This window comes from Manacus candei, unplaced genomic scaffold (genome assembly GCF_025592945.1).
Source record: "Manacus candei isolate 608988 ecotype Guabito, Panama unplaced genomic scaffold, ASM2559294v1 h1tg000094l, whole genome shotgun sequence".
NCBI lineage: Eukaryota > Metazoa > Chordata > Aves > Passeriformes > Pipridae > Manacus > Manacus candei.
The window spans coordinates 3,948,604-3,974,569 of record NW_026138142.1 but is presented as its reverse complement, the minus strand read 5'-3'; the positions used below and the strand labels follow the sequence as shown (position 1 = coordinate 3,974,569).

At 41.8% G+C, this 25,966-nt stretch overlaps 1 protein-coding gene and 1 long non-coding RNA gene across 3 annotated transcripts in view; both read right to left on the bottom strand.

Moving 5' to 3' along the window:
• LOC127461109 (uncharacterized) overlaps positions 1-25,966 on the bottom strand; it is a 493,673-nt gene that overhangs the window by 244,440 nt on the left and 223,267 nt on the right. The window lies entirely within an intron of this gene.
• The window catches only part of MINDY4 (MINDY lysine 48 deubiquitinase 4), a 70,527-nt gene continuing 68,227 nt past the window's right edge, over positions 23,667-25,966 (bottom strand). Inside the window, exon 17 of one of the 2 annotated variants that reach the window (XM_051768352.1) lies at positions 23,667-25,192. In XM_051768352.1, the coding sequence (XP_051624312.1) occupies positions 25,144-25,192 (49 nt within the window). In that variant the 3' untranslated portion in view covers positions 23,667-25,143. The remainder of the gene's footprint in view (positions 25,193-25,966) is intronic. The other variant, XM_051768351.1, reaches the window with a different exon arrangement.

Here is a 25,966-nt window from a genome sequence, read left to right as displayed (position 1 = left end):
AATATCGGGAAAATTATTTTCACCCAGAGGGTGCTTGGGCACTGACCAGGTTCCCAGGGAAGAGGTCACAGCACCAAGGCTGCCAGAGCTCAAGGAGTGTTTGGACAGCACTCTCAGGCACAGGGTGGGATTGTTGTGGTGTCCTGTGCAGGGCCAGGAGTTGAACTCAATGATCCTGATAGGTCCCTTCCAACTCAGCATATTCCATGATTCCATGATAATGTATTTTTGCCCCAAGCTCCATCTTGCACCTGTGTTTGCTTAGCTTCAGAATGAAGCCCGTGCTGGCCCTTGCTGGATAAGGTGTCATCCTCTATAACCTGCCTAAATTCTTTATTCTGCTTAGAAAAACAGTGAAATTGTTAAAGACAAGTCCTGAATTCCTTTCAGAGCATACTGAAGGTGATCTAAGTGGGTGGTTGACAGTTCGATGAACTATCACACATCCACTGCTCCCGTAGCCTGCAAAGATTTCCAAGATATACAAATGATTGAGGCAGGACCAAACAAGGTGTCAGAGAGCTCAGCAGAGCTGTTTTCACTGCTATCAAGACCCAGGCATGACCAAAGGCATGAGAGTGACCTGAGAAAGGTGATCACGTTGAGATCAACAAGCTCACACCAGAGACCAGCTATGAACAGCGTCTTTCAAACCCTCCAAGGACTTCTGCCAACGTTTGGTGAAGCCACTGGGGATCAAAACACAGCTCAGAACTTCACCTTTCCTGTGCAGATAACAACAGAAACCTGTCTGTGTTGTGTCTTGAACCTCAAGGGCACAGCATTCATCACGTTAAATTATCTTCTATAGGGCTGTGACTCCAGAGAGACCAGAATACAGCTGGAAACTGGGGACAGTAAGGAAAAGGTATTAGCTACTGGTCTGTCCTGGGCCTGAAAGGCAAAGGTTATGGAAACTGTATCCTAAGGAAAATGGGAATGAGGGGAAAAAATGTTTTGGTTTTTTTTCTTTTTTTTTGTTTGTTTCCAAATATAAAATGAATATTTGTTGTCTTATACAGGGATGCACAGTTCTGGTCAGCAAAAGCGAGGGACACTAAATTTCAATGCTCAGGAAAGCATATCTTTAAAAAACCAAGAAAACTTCCCTTTAAAAATTCATGAACAGTCTTCATATCTACCATGCACAATGTCAAGATCATCAGAATAAGAGATGAAAGCAGCTTTTCCATGTAAAATCTTTTGAGGCAAAAGAAACACTGAGATATAGCTTGTCCTCCTTCCCCCAGACATGTGAAGGAGAGTTCTTTTAAGGGATTAAATTTTTTATTGGATAAAAGTCCACGTTCTCTTAGTCATCCCAGTGGAAATATGGTGTGAATCAGCCACAGACAGTTGAGTTCTGCATTTCTCTGTCCGAATTTGAGTCCTTTGTTCACATAAATATAGAACTCTATAAAGGTCACTCAAACCCAAACAGGAGAGACAAATTAGTTCATCCTCATTACTGCAAGGTCTCAGCCCATGAAGCCTTTTGGTTTTCTTCTTTATGTTCATTCACCTGTTTGGTTATTTCAAGGGGAGGATTCACTGCCCTTTATTTCTTCAATATTCTTTCACTCAGGCATGGCTTTCTATTCAATTATCTTTTTCATATTTGATCAATGTTCTGATTTGAGCAATGTTCTGAAATGTTAGGGTTGCAAAATTTATTTTTTTAATGAGCAATTATTTAAAAATGAAGAAATTATATTTAAAAAAAAATCAGTAAACACTTTCCTGGTGACACACATATGCTCCACTTCTGAGCCCTGCTATTTATCAATTTTGATAAAATCTTTGATTCGAAAAGGCTGTTTGTCAGTATAGTTGTGACAGGTGATATCTGCTTTATTTGGTTTTTTGTTTGTTTGGAGGTATTTTTTGAAAATAAACTTATAGATGCTTTAAAAATGTGTATTTAAAGGATGTCTATGAAACCAGAAGATGCAAGTGTACTATGGAGTGTCTTAGTTCTGCACCACTGACCTGTTCTGGATGAAATATCAGACCTACCCTTGATTTTGTGTATCTTTTGCTTCCTGATGACTGTGTTCATGACATAAAAACACACAGACCTAAGGTCAGTAAAATATCCAACTTTAGCTGAAGAAAGGTCTTCTCTTTGGTGGGGCAGGGGGGGAGCAGCAAACACGTATCCATTTCCACCAGGAGCTGTAAACTTCAGGTGTCACACTGACGGGCTCTTGCTCAGGAGCAGTCCACCCATTTATGCAGCCTATCAAAGCAATGTTCTGTTCCCATCCCTTGTTTGCTGTGAGCAAGGAATGCCAGTGCTGTGGTGCTGGTGTCTGATGTACCAGACCAAAACATTCCTTGGCACAAGAATTACCCCAGAACAGGAGCTGGCTTGGTTGAAGGTACGAGCCACACAAGGTGAAAATACATGTCATGACACCACATGTGTCTCATTTACAGTGCACAGCAAGACTTCAGAGATAAATTCCCATTTAGTCGTTGAAAATGAGGTTTTATTAAAGTAAGGAAGCTTTAAGTAATTGGTGTTTCAAGGCAAGCACTGAAGATCCCCAAAACTGCACATTAGAAAGGGGAAATTTGGGATCCCTAAAATCTGAAGTTTGATCTACATATAATGGAAAGAGGGAAAAGAAAGAGATAGGTCAAAAAGTTTGTCATCCAAGTTGTCCAGGTACCACCCCTGACTTAAATATATTTGTCCTGCCTTTGAAGGGTGCAAAATTTCTCTCCTGTTAGAAGTTGCTATAAACCTCCCACCTGAAACAGGCTGCTATCATTTGTCAGCCTCCCCCTCCTGCAAAACAAACCCTCCATCCATGTGTTCCACTGCAGAGCAATAAAACAGATAATAAAGGTCATTTTCTGTGTTTCTTCCTGTTTCATGCAGCTCCTGTGATTTTTCAGGTGCTTTGAAATAAACATCCCACGTGCTTTCTCTTTTTCATCAAAGGCTGACAAAGGGTAATTTGACTGTCTCATCCCTCTGGCAGTGGACTGGGAATGGACACAGAGGCATTTTTGGAAGCAGCAGTGTTCTGGGTGGCTGACCTGACCAGCATGTGTGTGTAGAAAGATATATCAGACTGCTCTGATGCACTGTAAACCAAAACCTTCTCCCCAAGCTGACTGGGGATCCCGGGGATTTATCACAACTGAGCCTTGGCCAGTGGGTGTCACTAAAAATTAGCTGTGAGGGAAATTAAAAAAAAAAAAAAAAAAAAAGTAAGGGGGCAAGGTAACCTGAATATTAAAAGCATTCCAGACCTTGTTGTTGGCCCCAAGCCTTGTTTTGAATCCTTCCTTTGGTCAAACAATGGCAGTGAGATCAGAGCCAGGCACCCAGTGCCCGCCGATTACTGACTGCACTGACGCTTGCAGGGAAGAGCTGGTGGGATGCCTGGATAGGATGGGAAATGACTTTACTCGAGTATCCCGTGCAGATTCCCTGGTGGTGGTGGCATGTTTCTTTTTGGGTTTCCTACTCCGCTGTCCCTCGTGCGGAGGGGGAACGTCAGCCAGGTGACTCACTGGGATTCTGCCCCGTGTTTACTGCCACAGACCTCCCCACGGGGACTTGCTCACTGTGTGCAGCCTGATTTTCCCAAGAACACCTCAAAGGGCTAATTTTAAATTAACAAAAGCTTTGGAAGGCAGGGAGAAGGGAAGGGGGGTGGGGGGGTGGGGGCTTCTTGCAGGAGGAAAGCGATGGCAGAAATAGCCTCCTTCCTTTTTCCTTTCTCTTGTCCAAGATAAGGAAACATCACACGCTAAAGGCAAATTAAAAACAACTTAAAAGGCAGATAAATTTAGTCACTAGTGTTCCACTGGGTGGACAATCAAGATACAGAACAAGTCTTCAGCCAGAAGGTTTTTAGGGAAAATTACCAATAGTGAAGGGAAAGGGGCAAAAATCAAGGAAATACAGTTAGCATTAAAACTACTGTGGGAGCAGGTCATAAACCCCTTTAGAGGAAAGATGGTCCAGTAGTTACCAACATGGACCTTAATTTGTGAATTCCACCCAGGTCTCCTGGGATGCTTTGATATACTTTAATTGGAGGTGTTCAGATTCTGTTGAAGGTGTGGACTGGCACACAATGAGTATAAATAGGTTATTTTCATATTAAAGAGTCCATGTTTCAGTTCTCTCAAGACTCAAACTCAGATCTCTAAAAGGGTGAACAAACTTACAATTCAAGGAGATAAAAGTTGAAGGTGGTGAATGAATCTCACAGGCACTGCTACAATCTGATGATCCTTCTGTCACAAAATGAAGAGACTTTTAGCTCTGAGGCAGAGAAATGCCATCAGAAAATGACACTGGCAATGGTTCAGCAGAAGCAGAGGTTTTCCATGGAACCAAATATGCTGCAGTCATACTTCAGATTTAATACAAGGATTATAGTGAAGTCCTCTCCTTTTATGTCTCCTGTCAACTGTCTTTTTGAGACTCTATTTACTGTTTTCTCAGTGGTCTTTGGTTTATATGGAATTTGAGCTGACTTCTAAACTTTGTTGGGCCAGTAAAGATATTCTTTTCATCCTTGTGGTGAGAATGTATCAACCACAGGTCAGCACTGGCTTGAGGACATTTGTACAATGCTCTGCTGCACTAAGTAAACATGTCTTTAATCTCTCTGTACCATCTGGAAAATGATATTTCTTTTATTTTTCCCTTTTGATTTTCTTTTCTGTTGAGACTGTAAGTATCAAAAAGCAAACCCTTTCTCTTATTACAAAAGGATACATCAGCACAAGCAAGACAAACAGTCAGGACCTGTTCCTTGGCCCCAAAGGCAAGTGTTGTGATTCATCTTATGGCCATATGGCTAAACTTTCATCCATGTGAAAAAAAGAGTGGCCTCACCCACACCCTCTACTGGGAAAAGTCTCTGACCTGTGATAGTACTTGAACCATCTCTGAGCTTTTCCTGGGAAAGGGAAAAATGACGTGGAGCGAAATAGTTTCAGGGAGTAGATCACCATGGAAGATTGCAGGCCCAGCCCTGGTCATCTTTGGTTTAACGGCATAAACCCAGCTTAAGTGTTCAATCCTCAAGGCAAAAGGCCACAGGGTGGATTTTGGACCTGTAGGTTTGATCAGAAAAGAAAAAAAGAAAAGGAAAAAAAAAAAACACAGGATTTTTCCAATTCCCTTTTGGTTTGGGTTCTGTTAAGTCACTGCTCGTGAGCACCTCCCCGAAGGAAAATACCGACTCGAAGGCAATGTGCAGCCTCTACACAATCACTCCTCCAGCAGATGCTCTTGTGCACTCCCAGCCATCCCTTGCTGGTTTTCCAGCTCTGGAAATATGTGTTTCCAGCACAATATGTTACACCAGTGCATGAGAGGGAAATGCCATTAAAGAACATGACTCTCCTGACAGAGCAGTGGTGTGCATTGCTTGGCTTGGCTGTGGTGCTCTTCAAAACAGGCAACGGTGAGAACAACATCACTCAAATAATCCTTCCCAAGTGTAGTGAGAAGGAACTGCTGGTGCCACAGAGCAGAAAAGTTTTCCAAAGCTTGGATTCTAATTTCCTGATCTTTAAAAAAGAAATTGCTCATCTGCAGCTAATCATGTTTGCACCTTTCGTTGTCTCCAAGAGCAACATTTTCCAAGGTGCTTTTAATGAGCTGAACAGCCTCCTAAAGACTCAGGAGAGACAGAGAGGCTGTCAGAGACAAATCCCTTTATTTGATTAGGCTTCACTGGATCTTGGTACATTCCAAACCGAAGAGAACACAACAAAGATTGATCCTCCTCCCACCTAAATCAGTTGGACTTTTTCTCTAAGGTGGGATGAAATCCAGAACGTATTAATTAGAGATATGTTTTGATGAAATATTGTTCTGTAGTGTGAGGCATGTAACCAGGAAAGCAGATTAGGTTACAGGAGAGACAGAGCTGGAAGTGACTTCCAAAGGGAGAAAGACGAGGAGAGGTCAAGGTGGAAGGTTTGGTGGTGAAAGGCTCAACAGGGAACACGAAGGGGCAACCACAGAACGTCAACCTCACCTCTTGTGGGGGCTTGGACCCTTCTGTAGGACACGGTGCTGTGACCCCACCTACATTCTCAACAGCTTTGCCAACAGATAAAGGGATTTCTTTATACTGAACTATTTCATGTGCCTTGGCAGAAAAGCACATAGTTGCTGAGCAGTTGGGAAAGTGTTTTGTCAGAGACAGTCTGGCTGAAGGTTTGCTTATAGCACTCTTTGCTGGAGCTCTGTTGGGCTACATTTCTCATCTACAATCTGCTCTGTTTTTGCTGTTTTGTTTCCTTTCGTTATTATTTCTAATCTATCTAAAAGAGCTCTCTTCCCCAAACCCGGAGGAAACTGTCAAATGTCTTAATTTAGTCATTAAGTGCTTTTAGAAGCAAATTCTTCCACTTACCTGCAGGTAACACAGTCTCATAAACACCTTTGACAGAAATCACAAGACACATTCTGCGCTTCCAGGCACAGTCTGTGATTTGTCTGACAATGTAGCTCCCACTTTCACCCTCTCTCTTTTTCTGGAAGCCAAATATCGCATAAAATTTGAGCATAGAATTTGAAGCAGTTCAACACAAGCTGAAACGTTGTCAAAGATTTATTCACAAGTTATAGATTCGGTTCTAGAGAAAAGCAGACTTGCCTTTCTGCTCTATCCTTTTGACGAAAATCTGCTTTTGAACAAATGAAACCCCCCTTCAGTTTTCATCTGTACCATTCCCGACAAGTGAAAAATTGACTAATTCCGTGAAATAATATTTTCTTACTTGTTTCCCTTCTTTGATACAACTGAGATTTGGCCAGGACGCAACACCAACCTGCCAGAATTGTGCGGAAGGCGTAGGACTCCTGGTATTTCAGACCCAGTCAACACAATTAAGCAGCTTTGTTCTATTTTAAATTCACAGAACGTGGTACTCACCTTAGAAGCAACTTCCAGCAAGTTTTGTTTTGTTTTCTTCTGTCCTTAAATGTTCTGGTTTCCAGAACATTTAGTTTCCAACCTGAATAACCAGCTTCTGAGGAATCATCTGAGCTGAGCCTCCAGGTCCTTGACAAGACTCACCTGTTGAGGACAGAGGATGTTCTTTGCATGCAGAGTCTTGTTTAGCTTGAGGCCTCCTTGTAAGATCTTCTGTAACTGCAAAACTATGTATTTTCAACCCAATTTAACTTTTCCTCGAGAAAAATAGAGCAAAAAGTTTCAACAACTCTGACCAAATTTGTTAGGTAAATGGAAAATAAAATAATCTTTAAAACCCTTCCACGTGCCAACAGTGTTGATCTATGACCATGTAAAAAAAAAAAAATTCAGATGCCTACATTAAAAAATAAGAGCCATTATTCTCCTTCTGGTTTTCTATTTGATTGCAAACTCATTCACACAATATCAGGTTAAATCTAGCTCAGTCTTTTCAGAGTTATAATAATCCCAAAGCAAATTACATCCTCTGCTTGCTGACAGGAGTCCTAAAGGTCAGAACTCTAAATTCCATCACTTTGGTTTAGTGCCAAGTATTTTGGAAAGAGAAAACAAAGAAAAATCAAGTAATCTTCATATCCATCTTAACAGATACAAATAATTTTAATAAAGCTGAACTGTGGCCTGAGACTCTGTGCGCCCTGGAGCCTCATTCAAGTTTTGTTCTGACTTGTAAAATAAAACCTAATGAGAAGTTACTGGAGATTTATGGGAAGAGAAAGGAGAACAATATTTTTATTTCATTTCCAAACCATTGTGGAGCCAGTAAGGGATAAAAATGGTCTCTGCCAGATACCGTGATGTACAGGTTAGATTGTGGTTACTGAGTATTGATTCAATAATATCAGCAAAAAGACATGGAAAAGCAATAATTATAAGGCATCCTCTGGGCTTGCTGTGCCCTTAGTTTCCAGAGGATTTTTTTATATCCAGTATGAATTTAAACATTATTTACCTACTAACACCTAAGTTGTTCAGAGAGGAAAGTCTGCAACACTGGGATTCAAAACATGGAAACCAATCAGTTGGACCCCATTACCTGACAACAAGCTCTTGCTGCTGACGTAGAATCCCAGAATGGTTTGGGTTGGAAAGGACCTTAAAGATAATCCATTTCTACCCCCTTGACATGGACAGGGACATCTTCCACTAGACCAGGTTGCTCCAAGCCCCATCCAACCTGGCCTTGGACACTTCCAGGGATGGGGCAGCCACAGCTTCTCTGGGCAACCTGTACCAGGGCCTCAGCAGCCTCACAGGGAAGAATTCCTTCCTAATATCTAATCTAAAGCTACTCTGTGACAGTTTGAATCCATTCCCCCTTGTCTTGACACTCCATGCTCTTGTAAAAAGTCCTTCTCTGTATTTTTTGTAGACTCTCTTCAGGTACTGGAAGGCCACAATTAGGTCACCCCGAAGTCTTCTCTTCTCCAGGCTGAACAAACCCAACTCTCTCAGCCTTTCCTCATAGCAGAGGTGCTTCATCTCTCTCTAATTATTTTTGTGGTCTCCTCTGGACTTGCTCCAGAAGGTTGAGGTCCTTCTTGTGCTGGATGTAGCACTGCAAGTGGGGTCTCACCAGAGTAGAGGGGCAGAGTCACCTCCCTTGATCTTCTGCCCACACTGCTTTTGGTACAGCCCGGGATGTGATTGGCTCAGTCTGACGACTCATTAATCAGAGGAGAATGTGAAATCTGCATCATTTTTTGGAAATAAAATATCTCTGGATATTATTGAAAGCACGAGGCAACTGTACCATAACTTAGACATCTCAAACAGATGTTTAAGTAGAAATGAGATCAACCTGGTTGACTGTTTCCAAGCACAAAGGCAGAAAACTAGAGAGTCCTGTCATCACAACAACAGTGCCTATAGCTCACCTTGCCTTGACAGCTCTAAAATTGTGAAAACCAGTTAAAAACGTCATTAATTTTTCAGAAATGCCTTTAAAAAGCTGCGATCTGGGATGTCTTGGGGATTCTGGTACTGAAGTGATCCACATGTGACCGATTTTCATCTCTTCTCAGTCCCTATTCTTACAAACTAAGCCTAGAGAGGTTGATTAAATACAGAGAAATGATTCTTTTTGCTCCTTGGCATGTGAAGGCTCCAGGATCATCCACTCCACACAGCTTCCCTAAAAAGGAGAGGAGGAGAGCATGCAGTGCTCTCCACGAATTGCTTCCCAGGGAATGTTAAGGGAGTGATTAGGCACTAATGATTCTCCTGTGCCTCCTCGGACAGGGAAAGGTCTTGTTTGCTCTGCCCCACACCAATTTTCCAGCACGTTTTCCTTGGTAGCAGCACTGCTTTTTTTCACATCCCTGCTTTCTGTTGAATCAGTGATTAGGTTGTTTCAGTTCCAAGTTTTCTTAATGTTTTCTTTTTTTTTTTTTTTTCCTACTAACCTTGGTAAACAGTCCTTCAGTTGTCAGGTCCTGACTGATTATTTTCACCTGGGTGATGACTCTGCCCTTTTTCCTTCTTTGGTAAAAACTGCCTGGATGTAGCAATTTATTCCCTGATGAAAAAGTCTAATTAACTGATAAAACCCAATATCTTGGTACAGCTTATTTTTTACCCAAATGGTTGTATTTTTATTTTTTTTTATGTGAAATGAACTGAATTTTTCTGTTTAGGTCAAGGTTCCATTTTGTCTGGGAATCTGTAATTTCTCACCCAGTTAATCCATCTGAAAGGGACCACATGATCATTTTTGTGGGGAAAAAAAATCATCATTGACTTAGCACTGACAGTGCACCACAGCTATAAAACTCCAGCTCAAGTAGGCCAGCTCAAAGCATTAACACACAGATTTGTGACTTCAGTTGGTTTAAGACTATTTTCTTTATTTTATGCTTTAAGAGCTACCAAATAAAGAACCCAATCTCAGTCATGGAGTTTTATTTGATTCCAGGCACCTCAAAATTGATTTTCAGTGAAATCCTCTTAATTTTGAAATCAAATGATATTGATTTAGGCGGAAGTTAAATATCACCTTTAAAGCTTTTCAGTGGGATACAGATCTTTTAAACTGAGTTAGCTTCCTTCATTACATGTCCAAACTGTTTTCTCTTCAAAGAAGCAATGGGTAGAGATGCATCAGACTCATTGGTTGATCATTAGAAATGTGTAGGGCTGTAGGGCCCTGCTATGAATTACTCTACACATCTTCTGTAGTGATAGAAGGTATTTAAGACTGGTACTGATGGATGCTGAGAAGTATTTAAAGGCAAGCCAGAAGTTCTCTGATTAATTCTTGCAGAATCCTAGAATGGTTTGGGTTGGAAGGGATCTTAAAGTTCATCCAGTTCCAATCCCCCCTGCCATGGGCAGGGACACCTTCCACTAGACCAGGTTGCTCCAAGCCCTGTCCTAGCTGGCCTTGAACTGTTTGATTTCTAATTTTTCAGAATCCACTCAAATTTTGCTTTTTATTTTGCAACGAGATCCTGCATGCCAGAGCACAAAGGTGCCAGTTTTATTCTCAAACTCCATGTTGTTAAGAAATACGATTTGAAAAATTAAACTTAATCAATAAGGATTTTCCTGAATATCCTTAAGTATATCAGGACAGAAGTAAACAAAAGGCAATTGGAGAGGGGCACTCTGTGTGTCCTTGATTTGAAGTCATTGGTTTTGTTTTCTGAATTTCCCTTCACATTACTGCAATCATGTGTATTGGTGTTGTCATTATATCTCTTTATTTCATTTCCAAATTACAGACGCAACCAGGAAGTTTTAGTTATTCACTTTTGATTTAATAATAAATTGTGATGTCATTTACAACATTCAGAAAGACATGTGCAGTCTGAGGTGGGGATGCCACATGCTGCTAATTTTGGATAAGGCAGCAGTTTTTATACTTCAGCTCTGGAGGATGTTGGGGCATTCGCTGTTCTCACTCCTGGTTTACACAAAGGGCAACTGCATTTATTTGTTATAGCAACAATCATCTTGGCACATGCTGGCACTGGCACTGAAAGCAGAATAATGTCACCAGAGGCCGTTTCCTACACACTGCACTGGAATTGCTCAAAAATCCCAGCTGGAAAAGAGCCTGCTGAGCCCTGAGATCATAAAGGGCTTCTCGTGCGTAAATGACACTGATCCTGATGCTGGAACGAGTAGTTAAAGACTCTGTAAGCTCAAAAAGAGTATGAAGGAAACTCCTCTGAAGTCATAATCCATCTTGTGTGCTCTGTCCCTCTTTGGGAAGTGTGTTTGTATATTCCTAAGTTAAAAGGTAGGTCAGGAGGGGGCATCTGTCCATCTGACCCTAAAAGATGAGTAGGGCGAGAATTTCAGACAGAGCTTTCAAGAATAAATTTTAAATTAATATTATTAAAATTATAATAATTATTATTAAAATTATATTAAAATTAAAATTATTATTGAGCTTCTACCCCAAGAGTAAGACAGCATTGAGCCCAACTCTGCTATTCAGGTATCAGTCTGTGTCAGGGGTGCTCCAGACCAGCCCAGCACTGAGCACACAGGCTCACAGCCCAAGGGAACTGTGTGTCTGTTGTGAGGAGTTGAAAAAGGAAAGCTCTTGCCTCATTTTGCTCCATTTTTGGTACAAAATGGAAAACAGACCGGTGCTGCAGTAAACAAAATGCAATTTTGCTTTACCCGGAAGGGACACTTGTTTTTGAACATAGAAGTGAGTACAAGAAACATGATAGCCGTGGTTTTGACTTAAAAACAGATCAAATCTTCTGGCTAACCACCCCTTTCCCTATCTCTGTGGTTTGCTTCTCCATTTCTCTGTTTTCTGACTTAAATTTTTTTGTGAGGTTTGCAGACTTATTTAGCACAACAACTGGTCATGAGTATCAGGTTCTTCCTAGGAAACCTTGATCAAGACATGTTTATTAGCTTGTTTCAAAAAAAAAAAAAAGGTCCTTTATTTTTAAAATCCTTATCAACAAACTCAAAAGCACAAACCACAAATGGAAATAAAGGTCATGCATTGGTGAACAGCAGGTGAGATCATCTAAGCATAAATTATTTCTGAATATGAAGAACAGAAGAAAAGAATAGACCTGTGTTTGCTGTAGGACTGTGGGCAGTGGCTTCCCTTTGGATTTTGATCACAGACTCAAGTTGTCCATGATATAAATTCTCTTTTCTTGTATCTGTCTAGATGTTGAATATTTTCTGGTAAGGAGAATATTTTTATATTACTTGCCATTAACACTCACAGCCAAGCAGAACCTTGTATTAGTCAGAGTTTCACTGGGGTGCAGTGAATCAATAATCAAGAATCAATAATAAAACTCTAGTTCAGGTACATGATGTTTAATTTTGGATTTGTGATTAATATTGGATGTGAGGCATAACATACTGATATGGCATTTCTTAACTGTTCACCTTTACTGTAGAGAAGATGATAGGAAATATTAAATCAGACACCTATTATCCACAGAATTACACATAGTCCCAGGCTGGTTGGGGTTGGAATGGACCTCTGGAGACCATCTCATTCCAAACCCCTGTCATGGGCAGGGACACTTTCCACTAGAACAGGTTGCTCCAAGCCCCATCCAACCTGGCCTTGGACACTTCCAGATCTGTAGAGACACGGGGAAAAAAAATAATCTGAATCATTTATCAAGGAAAAAGTATGAGAGATGATCTCATGGAAGGGGAAATTTGAAATCCACTAAATGGTAACGTGACTTCCACATGTGTCTGTGGTGAAACGAAGGACCAGAGGAGGTTTTCCCGAGTTTCTGAAGTTAGCACATGATGTCTTACCACCCCTTCAAGATCTTTTGTTGATGTAGCAACAAATTCCCATCCCATAGATCCAGAGCACAGGGAGTCCTTAGGGGGTTGCAGCTGTCCAAGTGCTGTTAAAAGCCCCCCAAAAATATCGTCACATTTATTTCCTTTTTTAAACAGCTTAAAACATGTAGCCAAAAGCTTGATCTCTCCTTTAGTGACTTACACCACGAGATGTGACTAAAAGCTGATCCCCACAAGGTTCAGTGAGGATCAGATGGATGATGACTGAGGCACCCCAGGTCAGGATGATGGAAGTCAGGGGCAGCTGGATCCAAGAGCCCAGTGGATGTGAGGCTGCCACAGCTCAATGTGGCTCTACTAACCCAGCTCTGATGTTCAGTGTGTGTTCCCCACACACTCACAGTCTCTCCAGTAGCTGCCTCAGACCTTCAGACCCTCCAGTAGCCAAGCTGCCAACCCTCTGGCCCCTCCAGTATTTGCTCCAGGGCCCTGATCTCCCCCATGCCCAGCTCCCACAGCTCTTACCCTTCTCACCAGCTACTGTAGTTTGAAGCTCTCTTAGCAAATTATGCATATCCATGTGTGCACACGTGCAGGGCTGCAGTTCCTTAGGGAAACACTCACATCCTGGTCTCTCCAGTTCCTGGACCCACAAACACAGGAGCCCCATGAGCCACAGCCCCTTCTCCAGCCGCTGGTTCTCAGACCCCACACATACCTGTGCACAGGGATAGAGAGCCCCTCACTCAGGAAAATATCTGGAAATGGAGCTTAATAAGGAGAGACTGAGATGTCAAGCACAGAGTGTGGCCAGCCCTGGTTTTATATGTTCGATGGTTTTTATCCCTTTACCTCTCTGTTTTCCCACACTTGCTCCTCCCCAAATCACATTGATTGGTCCATCCCCCGAGCTCTCCCACACTCTCACAATTCCTGTAAAAACATCCCACAGTAGGTTTTACAGCATCCTCAAATGCCCCTCCTTTGCATCCCACTCAGAGCCCTGTCCCTGTGAAGGCAATAAACCCCACAGCTCTCGAGACTCCCCTGGGAAGAATTTCTTTGGCCAAGCCAAGACTTCTCAGTGGGTCAAAGCCCTGAGTATGGGCTGATCACCCTCCCAGGGCAGCCCCAGGAGTGACAGACAAAGAAGTCCATTGGCATAATTACATTTTGGGGGTTCCTCCACCTAACCGTAGTTCCTCAACTCCTTGATGAGCCTTTGTGTTTTCAGTGATTAGCTCTTAATCAAATATGCTTAACAGATTAGGGGAACATCCTGCCTGCTGCCTGGCTTATTGCTCTTCTGGCCAGCCTTGTATGGCACTGAGCATGATTTGCTCATCTGCAGATCCAAAAATAATTTCCCAAGGTCTGGGGAGCCCTGTCTGGCAAACATCTCACACTCTCTTCCTTCCAGCCACCCTATATCAATCATCAGCTTCTCCTCACCCACATCTATGAAGATTTGAGAACCTATAAAACTCGTCCTGATATACAATTTCTGTCCCATTTATTGCTGTGGCTCCCTCCCTCCAATTAAGACACAAGTCTTTCCTCTGGGTCTCCTTCTCATTTAGTCTGAGCCAAAGATGTGTGATGCAACTCTACCCCATTCACATCCCTACTCCAAACTCCTTTTCCCAAGAAGACTCACCGAATCAGCTGGAGAATCATCTTCTCCACCCCACTGGGAGATATAAGTGCAAGAATTAAGAGACCAGTGAGAATCAGCAGTAACTGCTTTATCAAGGAAATATTTCAGATCTCGGAAATTGGTTTTAAAGCAAAAAAACTGATTTTGAAGCAGGGTCCACATGGAACATTTTCCTTTTCCCAAACCTGGTTACAAACATGAGGATACATAGTCTTTTCCTTGCAGACTCACTCCAGCAGCCACAGAACCTGCACATGATAATCCCTAAAGTCATACCCTGTGTCTGCATGTATGAGTAGCAGAGGGCACGGAAAGAGGAATTAGAATGATAATTATTTCTTCTAATTTTAAGTGGAATCCATCAGGTTTTGTGCAACAGTGTTAAGGCACCCACAATTTAGGCAAGGCAAAGAAAAAGCTCCACCTCCACGAGCTGCATATCATAAAATTTAGCAGCACCCCAGCATAAGCTTTGAGGACCCCAATAAGAACAGATTGCTCAGGCTCCCCCTTTATTTTACCAGCCATTGCAGGACATACTTCTGTACTTTGATGTGTTACAGGAGCAGGGACTCTGCCCTGAAGGTGTGGTCATGGTACAACTCAAAGGATTTACGCAGTCTCAAGACCTGGCCCCACATTTCACCTTGGCCTTTCCATGCTGATCTAATTTAACCCAAGGCCAGGAATTAAAATATCACAAAAAAAAAAAAGAAAAAAACCCAAAACCAACCAACAATTCATGCCTGGTTACATTTGTGCTTGTGACCTACGCCTGTCCGAACAGGAGTTGGACAGGACAAAGCACAATGCACTTCCTTGCTTTTATTGCTCTCATTCACTTCATGTCATGCCAAAGAAGGTTGATTTAGGAAGTTCTAGTAATTAACTGCTGATGTTTTTGACTGCTGTTCCCGAGGGACTCACAATGACTTGTAATTGTTGTTCTGTAGGAAACGCTTTCTGGAACAATTGTAGATAACATATATTCTCTGTATGGCTTTACTTTTACTTGATTATTTTTTTTTTAAGCAAGGAACATGGTTTCTTTCCTTTCCAAAGTCACCTGTTGCCTGCATCCTGGAAACCTCATAAATCACCTCCTCTCTCAGACCATACTGACATTTTGCTGTCAGAGTCCACGAAATAAAGAAGCTTCCTAATTCAGTTACGCCTTAAACATGGAATATGTAAAGTGGTAAAAACAAGGAGAGAGAAAAAATTAGTAATGTTTTCATATTATAAGTTACACAGTGCCTTTCTTTGCTCTCAGCAGCTGAGAATACTTGAAAGGAGGAAGCAGAGGAGCAAATGTGTATTTGTAGAGGACAAACTGTTAGAAGAATTTAAATCCAGTGCTGCTAGAGAAGGTTCCAGCAGAATCCTGGAACGGTCTGAGTTGGAAGGGACCTTAAAGATTATGCAGTTCCACCCCCTTGACATGGGGCAGGGACACCTTCCACTAGCCCAGGTTGCTCCAAGCCCCATCCAACCTGGCCTTGGACACTTCCAGGGATGGGGCAGCCACAGCTTCTCTGGGCAACCTGTGCCAGGGGCTCCTCACCCTCACAGGGAAGAATTTCTTCTTAATATCTAATCTAAACCTACTCTGTGACAGTCTGAAGTCATTCCCCCTTGTCCTGTCACTCCATGCTCCTGTAAATACTCTCTCTCCATCTTTCTTGTTGGCTCCCTTCAGGTACTGGAAGGCCCAAATTAGGTCACCCTGAAGCCTCTTCTCCAGGCTGATCAATCCAATTCTCTCAGCCTTTCCTCATGGTTCCTAATACAGTTTCTCACTCATCATGTTATTTCCCTGTTAACTATTCTGTTAAAAACTAGTGGGTGCCTTAACACTGTTGCATAAACCCTAACGGATTCTACTCAAAATTAGAAGAAATATAATAATTATCATTCTAATTCCTCTTTCTATGTCCTCTGCTACTCATACACGCAGACATAGGGTGTGATTTTAGGGGTTATCACATGCAGAGCCAGGAGCTGGACCTGATGATCCTTGTGAGTCCCTTCCAGCTCAGGATATTCTATGATTTTATATATTTCTCAAAGCATGTGGCAAGCAGCCATTACATACCAATTTTCTCTCTCAGATGACTCAACAGTTATGTATCCAGAGCTGTATTTCATGCTAGAGAAAAAAAAAAAAGAAAAAAGCCTAATTTTAATATTTTCACCTTTTATGTTCATCTGCTACTGACTGAAAACTGATACTGATAAACCCAGGGTGGAATTTTACGTGTTTGTCAGGTTTGCAAACAGGAATAATAATTTTTGCATTATACTGGATTGTTTTACAGGAGTGACCTGAGCAAGAGCGACTCAGGAAGGATGTGGTGATAGGAATTCAGCCCCGAGAAGGATGTCAGTCATAATAAAACTGTTCTGCCTTGAAAGGCTCGTAAAAGAGCAGCTTTCCTCACACGCCATGGCAGCACATTCATCACTCACTTGTCACACTGGCTGGGACTGGCATTTACCAGCTGCAATTTGCTATTGTGATATTTTCCCCTCTTACTTCTGTTGGCCAGATGTAAACAATGCATGACAGCAGATTTGAAATCGTATCAACAACGTGGTGCAGCCACTTAAGAAACAGGAATACGGCCTTGGATCACAGAGAATTAAGACATAAAGGTACAAACTCTGAAGCTTTTTCTCAGCCAAAAGTTTAACAGTGTATAAGGGAGTGACCATCCATGTGAGACAAATAAAAGTGTGGAGCCCATTGAAGACAGTGTTCAGCTGATTTCACAGAATCACAGAATGGGTGAGGTTCAAAGGGACCACAGTGGGTCTTCTGGTGGGGTCATCCCAGAGCAAATGGCACGGCATTGCATCCAGATGGTTCTGGAATATCTCCAGATTTGAACTTGGCATGGGTTTGTCCCTCAGTATGTTTTTCTCCCACATTTAATGGTCAATAAAGTAAATTAAGTGCTGGCTTAAAACAGCATCACAGACAAGAAAAACCCTCAGTAACACAAAAATCAGCGATCTGCAATATCCTGCACCTCTGGAGTACAAGGATTGGTAACCCTTCCATGTTCAATGTTTAAGGTGACTTTTTTATTTTACTGAGGTTACTAAAATTAATTTATTGTTGGGCTCCCACTGATGATGATGCCTTTATAGTGTTTAGGATTTAATCCCCACCAAAACTCCACTGATGTGTCTCACATCACGTGCACAGCTCAGTGAGTGGCTGCTCAGTAACTGTGATCTTCAGTTGAGATTTCAACTTCTCTTTGCAGAAACCCAACCGTCCTCAGGGAACTGTCTCCCACATACCTGCACAGGTGGAGATCCTAGACCTCTCCCTTCCCTCACCCAGAAGTGATATTTTTCCCCTCTCCCTGCAGCAGTGATCCAGAATCCAAGGTCTGGAGACCTTGGCTCACATCCACACCACTCACCACACCAAGTACATCTCAGCAAAAGGTATGTTTGTGGAACATAACTTCTAACCTCCAATTCTTTGTGTATTTTACAGAGAGGAGCTGAACACTTTAATTCTTTTTTTGATTACACATTCTTTGCTGGTGTTTCGTCAATCAATAAATATTTGCTGAATTCCACTGCACGGAGTATTTTTACAAATGCCCAGAATATTTCCTAGATTAATTTGGAAGCTCTTGCCAAGTGATAAGATGATGATAAGGAAGTAAGCAGAACACCCACACGAGGTAGATATCTGGGGTGTTTTATCAGGATTTAGGGTTGTGACACAGTTCTGGTGCTGTTATTACAAAATCTCACGTCCAGGACACCTTCCAGGTCCCAAGTCTGACCTGCCTCCTGTGTGCCCATGTGAGCAGCCTAATTTTATCAGTAGCCCTTTCTCCAAGAGCTGGCAAGTTCCTGCTGCTCAGTCCTGTGCTTTCTTCCACAGAGATGTTTCTGTATCTCACAGCTGAAAGCTGTAAAGTGGCAGCCAGAGGTGAGCAGGGGGCAGGAGCCAGCAGGAATCTCTCACCCATCACCTCATTCACTTGTTTTGTCAAGTACATGGCTCTATAAAAATTATCTCCTTTTTTTTTTTTTCCTGGCTTTATTATTCACACACAGTGGGATTCATTCATTCCAGATAGTCAATATAATCCATGGAGACCCAGACAGCAGCAGGCAGGGAAGCAGAAATGCAATTCCTTTTGTGGGCGCTTAAAAAAGTTCATGCCTGTACTGTGCCCATTACTCACCAGTGGCTTCAAAGGTAGTCCTAGGTCACTGGTTTACATGAAGATATCCACCCTTTGGACACCTCTGACCAGATTAGATGGATCCTACCTGAGACTCACAGAGAAGACTAAATTTCCTACAGCAGGAAGCCACCTGAGCAGAAGAATTACTGCCAAGACTAATTGACAACATTGGAGGCTTTTGATTTGGGATGACCACTTTCAGACACATGTAAGGTTTTATTTTGAGATTGTGGATGGTCACTTCTCTCCAGTCCTTTAGAGGCATTGGGACACCAAAAAACAGATTGTGTTACAAACACCTCCTAGTAAGCAATGCATGGGCCAGCAACAAAGATGACGTGTTGGATTTGAGTCCATTAGACTTGTTGCAGTTCAATTAGTGTCCTTAAAGGAATGAGGGTTTATAAGTTCACAGAATCATCCAGTTTCACCCCCTGCCATGGGCAGGGACACCTTCCACTAGACCAGGTTGCTCCAAGCCCCATCCAACCTCCCTTGGACACTTCCAGGGATGAGGCAGCCACAGCTTCTCTGGGCAACCTGTGCCAGGGCCCCACCACCCTCACATGGAAGAATTTGTTCACAGGATCCAATTTAATTCTTCCCTCTGTCAGTTTGAAGCCATTTGCCCTCATTCCATCTCTCCATGATCTTGTCCAAAGTCCCTCTCCAGCTCTCGTGGAGCCCCTTTAGGCACTGGAAGGTGGTCTAAGGTCTCCCCTTCTCCACACCTTCTGTTCTCCAGGTTTAGCAATCCAGTTTTTCCTCATAGGAGACGTGTTCAACTACTCTAATCATTTTTCCTGGAATCCAGCTTCAGAGCCATATTAAAGCCACACTGCAGCTTCTAGATTTACTGCCTCTGAGTCTCTTAATCCAGTCTCTGCACAGGACCACCTCGCCTCAAGCTGTCCACAGTCAACTTCTCATACTCTACCTTTTCATAAATGATCTCAAGTTTCTCAAATTGGCTTTGAAAATTGAGGCACCCAGGTCCAGGAGCTGTTGTAAGACATTTTAACCTGCACAGACCAAAGATGTCCTGTGTAAAATATCTGTGAAGAGCATGTGATGTTTACAGTGTCATGGAAACCACACAGCACCTGAAACTCCCCTCGATGCCAAGAGCCAGAGATCAAAGAAAATGCTCTGGTTCAAGTGTCTGGCAAAAGACTCAATGTTCCCTTCTTATGGATAGTGAAGAGTTGTCCCTTTAAGCACAACTTCCATGAAGTGTCATCTGTTGCAGTGATGTATAATTCCCTCAAGCAAAAGAAAAATTTAAAAAACCCACAGCACTGAAACTTGAAATCTTGAACTACTGATAAATATTTATCTTAGAAATAAGTCACTTTTTCTTTATAAAATTGGTACTTGTTTCTACAAAAACTACTACTGAGTGACATCACAAAAACAGGTTGTTTTCACTGTACCAACAATCCTTCCACACCCTGATTGAAATGACAAATAAAATATCTGATTGAAAATGCCCTTTTACCTTCTCTAGTTTTATAAACAAAGCTGCTAAGTAGAGACTGCTTCCTTATTTCAGAACTAACGTTGGAATTATTATCTTTTAGCCAATGAAAACAAACAAATTAAGAGTGTAAGTATATACAAAGTGTCCTTAATGGGGTGACTTTTCCTTAGTTCATGCAGCAGACAAGGCCCTGGATCATACAGAGAGGCAGGAGCAACAATTTTCTTTCCATAAAGAAACCTCTGTTTTCTGTGTGACCTTTTTGATGAAAAACAAATTAAAATAAAATAAAATAAAATAAAGTAAAATAAAGTAAAATAAAATAAAGTAAAATAAAATAAAATAAAATAAAATAAAATAAAATAAAATAAAATAAAATAAAATAAAATAAATAAAATAATGCACATTGGTCATTAAGGCTTTGGTACTTGATTCCTAATTTTTACATTTCTACAAATATGAAGAGACAAATTATTACAAGACCAACTTCGTTGAGGGTTAACTTTTCATCACCTACTCAGCAGAAACTGTCCATACCTCAAATATGGTCAATGTGAAATTTGGGGTTTCCTCCATAATAAACTTACCCTGGGACAGGACAGGAAAACTAAGCAGAGTTACCAGAATAATGTAAATGCATATTTTGTATTACATCAGGCTTTTGCAATCCTACCCAAATCACGCAGGCCCTCTGAAGAACTGGCTATTTTACTCCTTCAAAAGACTGGTGCCAGTATTTTCAGAAATAACCAGTGATTTGAGGTCCTCATGGTTTCATGGGGCTCCCCACCACCACGAGGAAATGGTGCCTTCTCCAAGTATTTCACTTTCAGCAGCTGAATCTTCAGAGCCCCCAAACCACTTCCCACTGCTGGAAAACTTGGCTGATGGTGGTTCCATCCTTTCCAGGCTCTTCAGCTTTCCTCTGATTTCTGAAGTGACCATTTCCTGTCTTTTCAAATTAGCCCATTAGATACACTGCAAACATGAACAAAATGGAATCTGCCCCAGAAAAGTGAAAACTTGGAAACAACAGACTCAAGGTTGTTGTTTTTTCTTTACCTGGTAGGTAAACACACAATGACTTCAGAGATTCCACAATGATGTCAGCCATCACATCCCAAAGTTTTCCCAGATTTGACCAGTGTAAGGGCAGATTTGCAGAAAAACAAGTAGCAGCAGGTTTATCAAATTAAGTGTGACTTTTACCCACAATGATTTTTTTCACAGCTGTTTGCTGCTTCTCATTATTATTCCATTGACCTGATGAGGCCCATGAAGCATTTACAGTTTAATCTCCTGGATAAATTTCCACTAGAAAATTAACTATTAAAAAATGAAGAGGAAATCTGGGCTTTTACTCTCTGACCATCCCTTTAGATGTTTTATTTGTACAGGACATTCTGTACAAGACAAAGCTAAATAAACACTTTGTACAAAGGTGGTATATATGACACCTTGCCAAAATAGTAGCTCTGTTTACATATTCATCTCCATACCCAATATGCCATGTCTGTTGTTAGTTAAGGGGTCAGTTTTCAGCACAGGGTGTAATTTTTTATGCCACAAAGACAAGAGAATGAATTGAAGGCATCGTGCAGACCAAGTGCCAATGTCACCCCTGTCTTTTAATTATCAATTATCCAACTGTCGCTGTTTTGTTGTTTCAGGAAGTCACATTATTTGGGCAAAGAAAAAAAGAAAAAAGAGAAACAATGAAGAGGAAAATATAATTTAAAAAAAATATGGATGCAGGCTGCTGGAACAGGATATGTTTCTACACAGATCTGTGCAAAGGTTTTTGTATTGCCATATAACATTTTGCATTGCTTTGCCTGATTGATTCAAAAAGCCCTTTAAGATCTAAAGGGAAATAATTTCTGGTGCTTTATATTGAACAAAAACATGCAAGTCTTCTTCTTGAAGCAGACAGTGATCAGGTAATGCTCTGGCATTATTTTTTGAGAATATTTAGATATAAATTAATGTTCTGGTTGGGGATTTCTTCCATATGGAAACACGTCCCAGAAAATCTGAAGAGCTGTTCCTTTGCCTGGTAAGGACACTGGGGAAGGAAGATCCTGCCTTTAGGTTCCAGGAGCAAGGATGGGGGAAGGAGCTTAGAAATGCTGAGGTTCTCAATGTTCCAGCTCAGTGGATTTACCCCACACAGGTGGTAAGTGAGGGTTTGGGGAGGTGTCCAGCTGCTTTATTTCTGCCTTCATGAATGAGGGAACAGCTGAATCTGGAGTTAGTTCTTCCTAATAGATGGTAGGTGGACCAAATATACAAGGACACAATGACTGACAACAGGTGAGAGAGATCTGTTTGAACAGTTTTCACAAAAATACTCCCCAGAACCAGTGATGAAGAAGCCACAAAGTTGTTTGGGGTCTGTTTTAGAAAAAGGGTCAGAGTTCAGGGCCTCTCCTCATCTTCATTTATCCTCCAAGATAATCCATAAAACACAATTTACTTCCAAGCCCTATTCACTAATCTACCCTCTTTCTTACACCCTGAAAACCCTTATATCTTCATGGGTAAAATCCACTGGAGGAATCCCCTTGGGCTCCTTTTATACTCACCAACCTACAGTCTGGCACACAGTTCTCATCCTAAAGCAAAGATAAATCACACCCTGATATCTCCCCTGCTCTGACCAGAGGAGAACAGATCCTCTGGACACATCTGCACTGCAAACATCCACATTTCAGTCAGATAAAATCTGGCCTGTCACAAAACAGCTCCCCCCCCTTCCCCAGATGAACACTTATCTGTGCTGCTCTGCTATCAGGGAATGGAAGGTTATCTCCAAACTGACACACTTTAAAGCAGTGCTTTAAAATAAATGATGCAGGTTTACTACACTGGAAAAATCCAGAAAGGAATTTTTTTGGTCCCAAAAATCTTCCAGCATTTGTCATCTCTACAGTATTTTCTGTCCAAATGCATTCTGCAAAAAAAAAAAAAAAATAAATCATGCTTTACATTATAGATGTAAAATCTCCCTGTGAGGTAGGTGGGAAAATTAAAGTATATTTGATTCATGAAACAAAGTGTGGGCTTTAGAACACAGAAATGTTGAGAGGGGAAAAAGGCTTTGGAAGAGGGATCTTTGGCTCTTTGGGATCTCCCACTGCCAGAAACACTGAAGCTCACAGTGAGGCCAGTATCTTAAAGGCATTATTGAATCTCCCTGTAGCTGACAGTGCAAACACATCCCTGTACACAGATATAAAAGGGTTTGCCAACATCCCTGTGGGAGAGTCAGGAATGAGCTTGGAGGTGATGCTGCTGATGCCTCAGGGGCTGAATGGGGGATCTGCATCTCACAAAGTTTGTCTGCTGTTCTAAACCAAACACATTATATTACAGTGAATTAAATAAAATTAAAATTGCTGAAACTCTGAGACGCTTTACTGCATAGAATGGCTTTAAACTGACAGTGGGCAGGTTTAGATCAGATATTTGGAAGAAATTCTTCCCTGTGTGGGTGCTGAGGCAACAGAAGCTGTGGCTGCCCCAACCCTGGAAGTGTCCAAGGCCAGGTTGGACAGGGCTTGGAGTAACTTGGGCCAGTGGAAGGTGTCCCTGCCCATGGCAGGGGTTGGAAAAGGATGATCTTTAAGGTCCCTTCTAACCTAAACCATTCCATGATTCTATGATACAGATATTTGATGTGAATGGGAAGCTAAGGGGGAGACAGACGCTCATCCAAAGACTATCTAAACCTTTCTGGTACTTTGTTATGGCTCATATTCAAGTTGGTTTTCAAATCTAATTTCCCAAGATCTTTATTTGCAGAGTCCTTTCAGTTTCTCCACACTACCAACAGTAGGACACTGAATTTTTGTTGGAAATCGATTTTCCATGAGTTTATCAGGACTCAGAGGAGTTTGCATACCAACTAGGAAGAAGGTGCTATGATCAACATCAGAAAGTAAAAGTTCTTTATTAAACTCTCATGAAATATTCACTCAAGAGAGAGGAATAATTCTAGAAAGACCACTTATCTGCCTTTTTTCCAAGGCATTTTTTTCCAATCTTCAGTACAGTAACTTGTTCCAATTTTGGTCAAGTGCTGCTAAAACATGTCACTTACAGAATTAATTTCAGAATACAAACTGCTGCTTCAGTACCTCATGATATGTCTCCACGGTACCTCATTCCAGTACATGCACTTTATTTAATCATGAAAACTGGTATCTATCACAGATAGGCACCATTTAAATTTCAAACCTAACAACTCTTATGGTTTATTTGTAATTCTGAAGGAGCAAACCACAGATCTAATCTGTAACTTGGGAGTATAAGTAACAGTATAAATGTAAAGATACTGATACAGCTGCCTCTTATCCAGGAAGAAAAATGAGCTATATCAGCACGAGGCACTGTTACACACCAACTGCACCCAGTAGCAAGAATGTACTAGTGCTATTATCTTGGTAACACAAAACCACAATTCTTACTGCAAATTTATGACACAACAAGAACTTTGTATAGGCCAGGCTTTATCTGAAAAGCCCTTACGGTCACCAATCTATTTAGTGCTTATAATAGCAGGTAAGGAAGTGAATATATTTTTCTCGGATGATATTTTATACTGGCACTGGAGTTTTGCTGGAGGAGAACAAGGCAGTACAGAGAAGGCATGCCCAGAGAGAGAAATCTGGGTTCAGCATCTTTCATCAGATGCTTTCAAACAATTGCAGGATACAGAGTGGATCCAGAAAGAGACCTCAAGGGGACGTTGATGACTTCACTGCTTCATCTGTAACCTTGGTTTGGTGGTGGGAACTCAGCCTGCCCTCAGAAGTTTTATGCTGAAGGCAGTGACAAGGGATTTACGTAAGTGTTGTTTATATTTTACGCAAAATATCTGAAGCACAAGGTGATTGAGGTGAAACTCCTCCAGCCTGTAAACCATGTAATTCTTCCTCAACAGACACTGCACAACTCTTGTCCTATTTCCTTTATTGGTGGGAATAGGAATGTGCTAATTCAGTCATTTCCTTTTTGTCCTGGCCAATGAAGTGCAGGTCATGTCAGTCACAAGATTGGTTCCGTGCCATTCCAGTCAATGACAGCTCCTTGCCACCTAGAAATGAGAGCAACCATTTGACATCCATCAGTTAATCAGGTTCTTGGAGAGGCAAACCCACATCCCTCAACCACCCAGCAAACCTTAGAGGGATTGGGATGGACTTATCTGGGATAACTAACCACATCTCAAAGGGAAAGAACAGCAGTGAGGTGGTCGTACCCCCTCATTTTAGGTCTGGAGGTGTCTCCTCACCCTTTCCTCCAGTCCCTCCTTGGCAACAGAGAGTCCTCAGCAGCAGCTGGTTCAGAAGAAGGACCTTCATGTTGCAAAGACCACAGGGAATACCCAAGAAGGGTACAAGAATTAACCCTATATAACCAGAATACTCAGTCTCAGCTGTTTGCAGGCAATTTGCACCCTCCTCTTCAGCAGGGCTCTGATCAGGAACTCTCTGACTCTGAGACCCTGCACCCAGACCACTTCATTTATCTTTGCTCCTCACCTTGGTTCCTTCAAAGCATTCAGTGCCTCATTTTAATGGTGATGCTTTGCTTTTCCTATGCTGAGGTTTTGCCTCTCCCTGCCCTTATTCCCTCTTCAGAGTAACACTGAAGTTGCACACTGAGAACAGCATTTCCAGGTGAGTCCACACGAACACGCACAAAACCATTCCACGTTTTAATTGCCTGCCCTGCATTGGCTGCCAAAGCTCAGCTTGGCTTCAGGAATGTGACAGTGTAAAGGAAGTATCAACCCTGAATTTGCCACAAAATGGGTCTTCAGATCACAGCAGAAGACAGAGATCTGAACCAAGACTTGGCCAAGGCA